At 36.5% G+C, this 9,649-nt stretch overlaps 1 protein-coding gene across 2 annotated transcripts; it reads left to right on the forward strand.

Annotated features, from left to right (window-relative positions):
* Positions 1–4,863: 4,863 nt before the first annotated feature.
* On the forward strand, positions 4,864–9,344 carry LOC112014049 (F-box/FBD/LRR-repeat protein At1g13570). 2 transcript variants are annotated; one of them, XM_065766662.1, is made up of 4 exons: positions 4,864–5,086; positions 7,047–7,877; positions 8,199–8,354; positions 8,666–9,344. In XM_065766662.1, exons 2-4 carry the CDS (start codon positions 7,086–7,088, stop codon positions 8,939–8,941), a joined length of 1,224 nt encoding a protein of 407 aa, XP_065622734.1. In that variant the 5' UTR covers positions 4,864–5,086; positions 7,047–7,085; the 3' UTR covers positions 8,942–9,344. The 2 variants fall into 2 exon arrangements, with proteins under 2 accessions (XP_065622734.1, XP_065622733.1); XM_065766661.1 differs by having other exon boundaries at positions 4,865–5,036.
* Positions 9,345–9,649: the final 305 nt, after the last annotated feature.

Here is a 9,649-nt window from a genome sequence, read left to right on the forward strand (position 1 = left end):
TTAGCCAGCTTACAATTCATTACATCACACTATTCTTGCTTTAGTCCCACATAGGACTCACATGTACACTCCCACACATTCCTTACCAAGAGATGACAGAGCTCACTCATTGAGATATTCCTTGGATACCCACTAGTAGAGAGAGAAACCTCTCTAGGCTCTCTGATTCTTTCTCTTTTTCCTCCAAAAATCCTAGAGAAAGCTTGAAGAAATAGAAGTAACAGAAGTAGCCAAGAATTTACACAATCATGAGCTTTCTCTCTCTCTCTCTCTCTCTCTCTCTCTCTCTCTCTCTCTCTCTCTCTCTCTCTCAAGGTAAAGCCGTAAAGGAGCTATCAAATAAGGAAAGAGTAAACCATAGAAATAACTGCATAATACCTTCTCCCTTTGCATTTCCAGTTTCTTTCTTCTTATGTGATTTATTCCTGAAACTCAACAACATAAGTAGTCATGGAAAGGAACCAGTTAGCCAGAAATAGTAAGATCAATCTGAAATTTTTTTCAAATATTCAACCAAATTAAAGAATTATATATAAAAGGTCAAAAGAGGAGAAAGAATCTAAGGGGGAGTTCTAGATAAACAGAAAAGGAAACCTTAGTTCCTGTGCCTTTATTTTCATTTGTTCTGTGATATGGAAAGGTTGAGGTGAGTCAAGATCAATATCCACTGCTACCTGGGAGAAGTTAAACAGTCAAGCAAACTAATCTAGTGACAGTATGTGCAACACCAAAGATTTTATAAGTTCATGTAAAAAATGTATCAACATATTCACCAAAGACAATTTTTTTCTCTCCACCTCCTTTCAATGAAATGGAGTTTACAAAAAGCAAAGATAAAGTCAAATTCCAAATCTCAAAAGCTACCCACAAAAACAAACTGATAAAAACGATCATATTAGAAAAGATACTTAGCTAAACAACAATTGACTGTTCCGTATAAACTTCAGCTCTTACTACCCAATCAAAACTGTCCGCTAAACAAGCATGTATATGAGAAAGAATTTCAATTGTATGAACACCCTCTTTCTTATAATAAGAGACACCTGGTAGATATACCAAAATAAAAAAGCTGAAGATTACTGGCCAATATATGTTCTATTTGAAATGTTTCTCTTTATTTCAATATCAAGCCAAGAGTATTACAGTTTTGAATCCCCAAGCAATCTTTTAAAATTGACGGATAAGATCAAAGTTAGCAATTGCAAATTGGGATCAGGAATTTTTTTTTTTTAACAATTATTTGTTAGTTCTATTCAAAATGAAATAGCTGACTGTCTTACAATAACCTTATGTCTATTTTTCTCACTCCTTTTCTTTTATTTCAAAGGAGTTCTTCCTTTTGTTGGGCATCTCGCCCCTTTGAATATTAGACTTATTAACCAAATAAAAATATAAATAAATAAATAAAAAGGTATACAAGAAGCTACAATGTGAATATCAAATGTTTTGGTTTTGTGAAACACAAACCCACTTCAAACTATAGTTTTAGTGTTATTTCTTAGCATGACTGAGGATATGGTACTATACTAGAGACTTCATTAGTTGCTAAAGACTGAAGTTTAAAAATAAGGATATCATTGAATAAGATACGAAAAATAAGTAAATAAAAATCCATGTGCAATGTAAGCAAAGAAGAGAACGAAGATGAGAAATCATATTCATACCAAAGGCATTGATCAATGTCTGAGTCATTCTCATGATCAATCACCCATTCTATAGCTGCCTCTAAGCTAGAATTACCTGATTATTAACACAAACATTTAGTCATGTTCATTCCCATATCATAATTATTATTTTATTTATTTATTTAATATTATAGTGTTGACAAATAAATATAAATACCCATAGAAACACTTATCTAGTGAAGACTCATTTGAAAATAACTAGCTATAACAATCATAACTATGAGGTATGTACCACTTTTTTTTTTCTTTTTCTTTTTTTAACTTCTCTCAAACCCTACATATGAGACCCCATTTCGAAAATCATGGATTTTTTTACATGAGTAATAATAATTCATCATTAAGAAAATTTAGACTAAATAGCATTTCTTCAACATAAGCACAAAATGGAGGGTGAAATACTACAATACCAATAACTAAGTCCTAGTCTCAAATTTATTGGGTCTCAACAAAGTACTTAGAGTTGGTCATATGCATTAGCTCATTCTATTCTATGCATTAGCTCAAATTTATTGGGTCCTAATCTGTGTTTTTTTTTCCTCAATATTTCTAATTTTCAATCCATTAAAATTTCAAATGAAATACGTAACCCTAAAACTAAAAAACTGACCTTAGTGCAAGACAGTGAGAGAGCTGAGTGAGAGGTCGTCGACGAGAGTCTTCCGCCGCCGATGGAGTGAGGGTTTGGGGTTTTATGTTTGGGTGTGATGGAGAGTGAGAGTGTGAGTGTTCACAGTAAGATAGCTGAGTTCGGTTGCCGACGAGAGTCTTCTGCCGCCGACGAGAGTCTTCTGCTGCCACGGGTTTTCTACCGCTGTCGGTGTGAGGGTTTGGGCTTTGTGTCAATGTGTGAAGGAGAGGGAGAAGGTGAGGGTGTTCTGGTGTTCTGGTCACTGAGAGTGAGAAGTGAGTGAGAAATAAAATTGAGTTTTTAGATATTAGTATATTGATACCCGAGTTAAGAGGACCTGGGTAATTTTTAAACAGTACTCGAGTTTGGTGAACTCGAGTACTGTTTGGAATTTTTTAAATCCAATTGCTAGAAGCAATTGGTGCCAATACAGATTGATACCGAGTTTGGTGGACTCGGGTATCCCATTGAACAGTACTCAAGCTTCCTGAGTTCGAGTACTGTTTGGAATTTTTAAATCAATTGCCATGTCAGCCATGCCACGATGGAGCTATAAAATGTAGTACTCGAGTTCACCAAACTCGAGTACTTAAAAAGGTGGTAGATCACCAATTATTTCTGAAACAGTGTTTTTTGGCCAAATATTTCTAAAATTGATGGTAATGGGCCATTTTGGCCCCAAGATTCAACCCTAGTAGGGTCCAATTGAAGGGGTTAGGGTGAGCCCAACCTCAAACCTTTTATTTCCTTCCCAAACCCTAGCCGTTTCTTTTAGCTCCTTTATAACCTTCTTTCGGCCTTTACCTTCTGCTCTCTCAAATGGACCTTAATGGCCAAAATCTCAAGCTCCCCTCTGAATAACAATGCCACCACAGACGGTGGTCCAACCCTAAATCTCCACAATAAATCTCACCGAGGCTCTATCTCTCACTCTAAACCCGAGATTTCTCTCTTATCTTTGAATCTCTCATGGCCGAAGCTCAAGCTTCCACCATCTTCGATCCTCATCACCACCACAAACGGTGGTTTCACATCTCAAATACTATCTCGACCTAGATACTCTTCTAACAAGCTTGAGCTTTCCATCTAAACCCAAGCTCTCTCTCTAAAACTCTCCAATCTAAAGATGGAAGAACTTCCTTGCTCTCTGAGACAAACAGCCATCACCACCATGAGGGTGGCTTCTCAATCTTTTTACAGGTCATCCCACTCTGAAATCAAGACTAAAACCCAACTCTCTTCTAAACCCGAACCAAGGTTTCACTGAGACTCCTCTACTCTTAAACCTAACAACCACTCTCTAGTCTATAAGTTAATAGTGCCTTGAATAGTGTGTGAACCACAAAAGTGGGTGTGGAGGTGAAGAGTCTCATGGATCTACCAAGAACCATGACCATGGTGGCATGTGGACCTACACGCAATGGCGTGTGAACAAGTGTGTGTGCAAAAATAGAGAGTAAGAGCTTGATTTATATGTTTGTGTGCTCAGTTTTTTAAGGCTTTGTGAGCATGCAAAATGTGCAGAGCAAGATATTATAGATAAGAACCACAAAGTGTAGGGATGTGTGTGTGTGTGAGATAAAGAGATGCTATGAAAGGAAAGAAATAGGTAAAAGGAAGAGGATTTCGGGTTTACCAGTTAATGTAACTCCTTCGTTTTTCTCTTTGTTTTTTGCTTTTTTAATTCTTTTTTCTTTACTTTGATGCTTATTGGTTGTTGTTATTTTGTGGTTCTTATCTTGTGCATAAGGATGGCCCGTTGGGTTTAGGGTTTGGCTACAAAGAAAACAATAAACAATTTAGATTCAAACTAATGCAAAACCTAGAAAAATGAGTAAAGAAAAGAGGTCCTAATCTGTGTTTTTTTTCCTCAATATTTCTAATTTTCAATCCATTAAAATTTCAAATGAAATACGTAACCCTAAAACTAAAAAACTGACCTTAGTGCGAGACAGTGAGAGAGCTGAGTGAGAGGTCACCGACGAGAGTCTTCCGCCGCCGATGGAGTGAGGGTTTAGGGTTTTTATGTTTGGGTGTGACGAAGAGTGAGAGTGTGAGTGTTCACAGTAAGCTAGCTGAGTTCGGTTGCCGACGAGAGTCTTCTGCTGCCACGGGTTTTCTACCGCCGTCGGTGTGAGGGTTTGGGCTTTGTGTGAATGTGTGAAGGAGAGGGAGAGGGTGAGGGTGTTCTGGTGTTCTGAGAGTGAGAAGTGAGTGAGAAATAAAAATGAGTTTTTAGACATTAGTACTCGGGTATCCCATTGAACAGTACTCGAGCTTCCTGAGCTCGAGTACTGTTTGGAATTTTTAAATCCAATTGCCATGTCAGCCATGCCACGGTGGAGCTATAAAATGTAGTACTCGAGTTCACCAAACTCGAGTATTTAAAAAAGTGGTAGATCACCAATTATTTTCGAAACAGTATTTTTTGGCCAAATATTTTTAAAATCGATGGTAATGGGCCATTTTGGCCGTAACTCTAGTCCAATTAGGATACCGTCTTTCATCCAGCAACCCGGGTCCAAATCCCAGCATCGGAAATTGACATCTCCACTTTTCCCCAACTTCAAATGAAAGCTGCTACGAACAAAAAGACATTTTTTTAGTACAAGTAGTAAATTAATGTAGGACTATGACTTCTCATCTTTTTGACTCTTTTCTCTGTTCTTCAGTTTGGTCTGAGCTTCCACTGGAATCCATTTCCTTACCCTTTTTTTTTTCAGGTACCAGCAAACAAAGAAACCTTATCATTATTCGATTCCAAATCTCCAAAGTATCGCTTTTCGATCTAAATTTTTGCTTTTAATTCATATCAAATGGTTTTGCTTTTTAGCTTTTCTTCTTTGATCATATTATTTGATAATATTAGCATTTGAAATTGTTTAATATTCATTGCCATTATTGTACTAGTGCAAGTTTTAATTTGGCGTAGACATTGTTTGTGAGGTTTTGATATGGCATGGCGTTTGTGAATTTACTTTCATTCTTTTGCTTTTTTTTTTTAGAAAACTTTCATTCTTTCAAGTTATATTGATTAGAATTGTTAATGATTTGTTATATTTGAGATGGGTTTTATTTGCATTTGACGGTGCAATTAAAGATTGAAAGGAATACCTATTGTGAAATTTTGTTGGAAATTTGAAGTTTGATTTGATTAGAATTAGGGGGACCCTTTGTTTTATAGGATTTGAATACCTACATTACGTCGCAAAATACCGAGGTATTCCCATAGGAACACGATGATAAAATGGAAGCTACCTACCAATCACCTCTCCCAGACCCTGCAAAGTGAGAGTTTTGTATATTGGGTACAACCTTTGCTAATTGGAAGTTCTGGATATAGTTATGAAGCTGGTGGTTCCAGCTTGCAGTCTTGCAGGTTAGGATTCTGGGATATCCATTGATTTCCTTTTGGGCATTTGGGGTTTCTTTAGTGAGATATATATATATATATATAGACACACACACACACACACACACACACACACATGTGATTTCTCTTTATGGTGTTGGAAAAGGTTCGAAGGATAGGCCATTGGCTCTGAACCTCCCACTTAAATTTCTGAGCAGACTCTTCTTTGGTAAGACATTAATCTGCACACACCATCTTATGAACTTACAATATATATATATATATATATCAAATGCTCAGCAAGGGGAGTATATTAGTGGGTGGGTCCTTGGTTTTCCTATTGTATTGGAATAGGCTAGTTTCCATATTCTGCCTGTGGTAACACTAGACAGGATTCCGTAAACAATGTATGTGACTTTTGAAGCCTACTACCACAAATTTTTTTTTTTTTTGAGAAGGAGAGGAACATGTAAAATCAGATGCGTTTGACTTGAAATCTTGTTGCAAGGATCATGTGTTTATGGTATTATGATCTACTGTCAGTTATTCATCATTGTCTCTGATTCCAGAATAATGTATGAAGAAAGAACTTTCAGTTAGAACGCTGCTATTTTGAGCTGGATTTGAACTAGCGTAGACATATTGTCTACAAATTTACAGTGCTGTTCAAATTCTTTCTTCCTCCTGTTCTATGGATTTTTTGTTTAACCAATGAAGGGAGGCAACAATCAACCTTAAAAATTGGACCAGCATAGACTGGGGTTTATCTAACCACAAATCAAGAATATGTCTCATTTTCTTTCGTATGTGCCTCAAGCTGTATCCCTTTGCCCCTAGCAAATGGTTGATTAAATTATAATTCTTTTTTTCTTTTTTCTTTTTCTCCATTTGTAATTACACATGCACCCAATGAGCTCTGAACCTAAGATATTTACCCCCCACCTTGTTCTTACAAGGAGAGGAGTTGCCATTTAAGCTAGAGCTCATTGGCTTGATGTAAGTAGAGTTCTATCTGTAATGGTCCTGTTCAAGTGGAAACATTTGTTTCAGAAATTGAAGCAACTTGAAATGCACTCTTTATAAATAAGCAAATAAATATTTTTACAAAGTATAAAAGTTGATGGGATAAAAGTTTGTGTCTTCTTTTTGTTGTGAAATTTGTTATGGAACTAAATATAGGGATAATTTACTTGATTGAAATTATAAACTTTGTTTGAAGGAACTGAAAGGATGAACCATAACTTTCTGCTTTCCATCTCTCACTCTTGAATTACTTGCTTCATCGTATCCTTATGTTCTCTCTCTCTCTCTGACTAAAATGACCTAGGAACTTCTGGTCTTTGTATCTAATTTTTATTTATTTTTTCTTCAAATATTTCAGAGACAAAGAGAAGCACCAAAGTCCCTGTGCTAGAGGGAAATGGAGCTAGATGAAATCAGCAACTTACCAGGGCATGTTGTAGATCAAATTCTTTCACAGTTGTCAATTAGGGAGGCGGTAAGGACAAGTGTTTTGTCAAGCAAGTGGAGATATAAATGGGCTACCCTTCCAAATCTTGTGTTTGATAATGAGTGTTACTCATTTTCTTCATTAGATCAAACTGTCGTCAAGAGTAAACTTGTGAATATTGTTGATCACGTTCTGTTACTTCATAATGGCCCAATATACAAGTTCAAGCTATCCCATCGAGATCTTCAAGGTATTAGTGACATTGATCGGTGGATTCTTCATCTATCAAGGCACTCTATCCAAGAATTCATACTTGAAATTTGGAAAGGGCAACGCTACAAGATGCCTTCTTGTTTATTTTCTTGCCAACATTTGATTCATTTAGAGTTATTTAATTGTTTGCTAAAACCTCCATCGACATTTAAAGGCTTCAAGAGTTTGAAGAGCCTTGATCTTCAGCATGTGACCTTGGGTCAAGCTGTGTTTGAAAATCTAATTTCTAGTTGTCCTCTACTTGAGAGATTGACATTGATGAACTTTGATGGTTTCACTTATCTCAACATTGAGGCACCAAATCTCCAGTTTTTTGACATTGGAGGTGTTTTTAATGACATTAGTTTTGAAAATGCCTTCCAATTAGCTGTTGTTTCCATTGGATTATATGACAAAAGGCAATCTCATGCCAACTCTAGCAATTTGCTCAAATTTTTTGTTCATCTGCCCCATATTCGAAGGTTGGAGATTCAGAGTTACTTTTTGAAGGTAATATTTCTGTTATTATGATATAAGGTACCCTTAGATGCCCTCTGGAAAGTGGATGTGTTCATTGGCCTTACAAATTACTAAAAATTTGAAATGAGTTTCCTTCTTTCAACACTTGTTTGCACAAGGTTGTTTAGGATCTCATTTCCATTTTTACTTGGTTATTGTACTGATTTCTTAGTATTTGCACCACAAAACTTGGTTGCTTATAATGTCATGTAAATCCCAATGAACTGATTCAATTTTCAGGGGAGGTCCATGATGTTACTGCATTAATTTGAGGTTAATTTATACCATTGTTCTATCTTCTTTTTGTTCCAGTATTTGTCCATTGGCTTTGTGCCAGGAAAGTTGCCTAATCCATGTTTCAATCTCAATTATCTTTCTGTACGCATAAACTTCAATGATGTGGACGAGGTTTTAACTGCTTTATGCATCTTAAGAAGTTCCCCTAATCTGCAAGAACTAGAAGTTTTGGTGAGTTCTTTCTCTTGATTATTACCTTAGTTTTATGTAAACCAACATCACACATGTGCACACTGACACTTGATTTGTATGTCATGTTGATACTCCCACCTGTTTCTTCTGCTAATGAATAAATTGTTTATAACCAGTGGCCCTTCAGTCTAGGGGCATCTCTACCCCTATGGTCAGTATACTTGCAGGGTTCAATCCCTTATGCACTCACATACGCACACATCAACTGTTTATACAATATCTTTTACTTGGTATCTAGTTATCTACTATTGAGAACTTCTAAAGATTTTAATGCCATGGAATTAATGTAGGCTCGTCCAGAGGAGCAGGCTGCTGTAGGAACGGTAATTAACATAAAAGAAGACAACAATTGGAGTTGTCACCAACTGCGACTAGTGAAAATACTTGGCATTTCTGGTATCAAACCTGAGTTAAATTTCATCAACCTTCTGCTATCAACATCCCCTGGTCTTGAAAAAATGACTGTTAAGCCTGCTACCAACAATGGAGGATGGGAATTGCTAAAAGATTTGCTGCGATTCAGGCGAGCCTCTGTACAAGCAGAAATCATTTACATGGATCCATAATTTATCAGTGTGGCAGCTGAAAGCTTACATGCTAAGGAAAAAAAAAAGGATATTAGTCTCTGCAATTTATTTATGTTCAGAAAATTGTCATACTGGCAGAACTTTATGATGACATTTAGTGGTACACAATTAGGGAGTATTCTTTTGGACCTCCAAGCTGCCATACCATAGTAGAAATCATTTAACTTGGCCCTGTATTCATGTTCTGTGTTTTTCACTATAAGTCTCAAACTAATTTATAGGCATGTAAAATGAAAATTTTAGGAACTTCTTACTAGTGCTTACAGTGCATTTATTTGCTGCATTGATATTGTATAGGTGTCTAGGACACCTACTCGGATTGATGAAATATGAAAAGGAAACTATGGCCAGTGGCGTAAAATGCCATCTTAAGGGATTATAATGCCATCTTAACCTTTGGTGCCATAGTCATCAACATTCAGAGCAAGGAACTCCAGCTGTGCCAGGTACGTCCTGTAACAACCTTAAAGAGTATATCAAATTGGGCTACATGGAAATGTCTACTAATAAACCAAATTAATTGCTTCACTCCTTGTATTCTGTTCTGTTCATTTGTTAATGGCACACAGCTAGATGAGACCTTGGTACTAATCATCAAGGCTCAATACAGCAGTAATCTTGTAGCAACATACATAATAATGGCATAGAAGTTGAGGTTGCAACATTGTAGTAGCAATACTAGGATCT

This window comes from Quercus suber, unplaced genomic scaffold (assembly GCF_002906115.3).
Source record: "Quercus suber isolate HL8 unplaced genomic scaffold, Cork oak 2.0 scaffold_729, whole genome shotgun sequence".
NCBI classification, from domain to species: Eukaryota; Viridiplantae; Streptophyta; class Magnoliopsida; order Fagales; family Fagaceae; genus Quercus; species Quercus suber.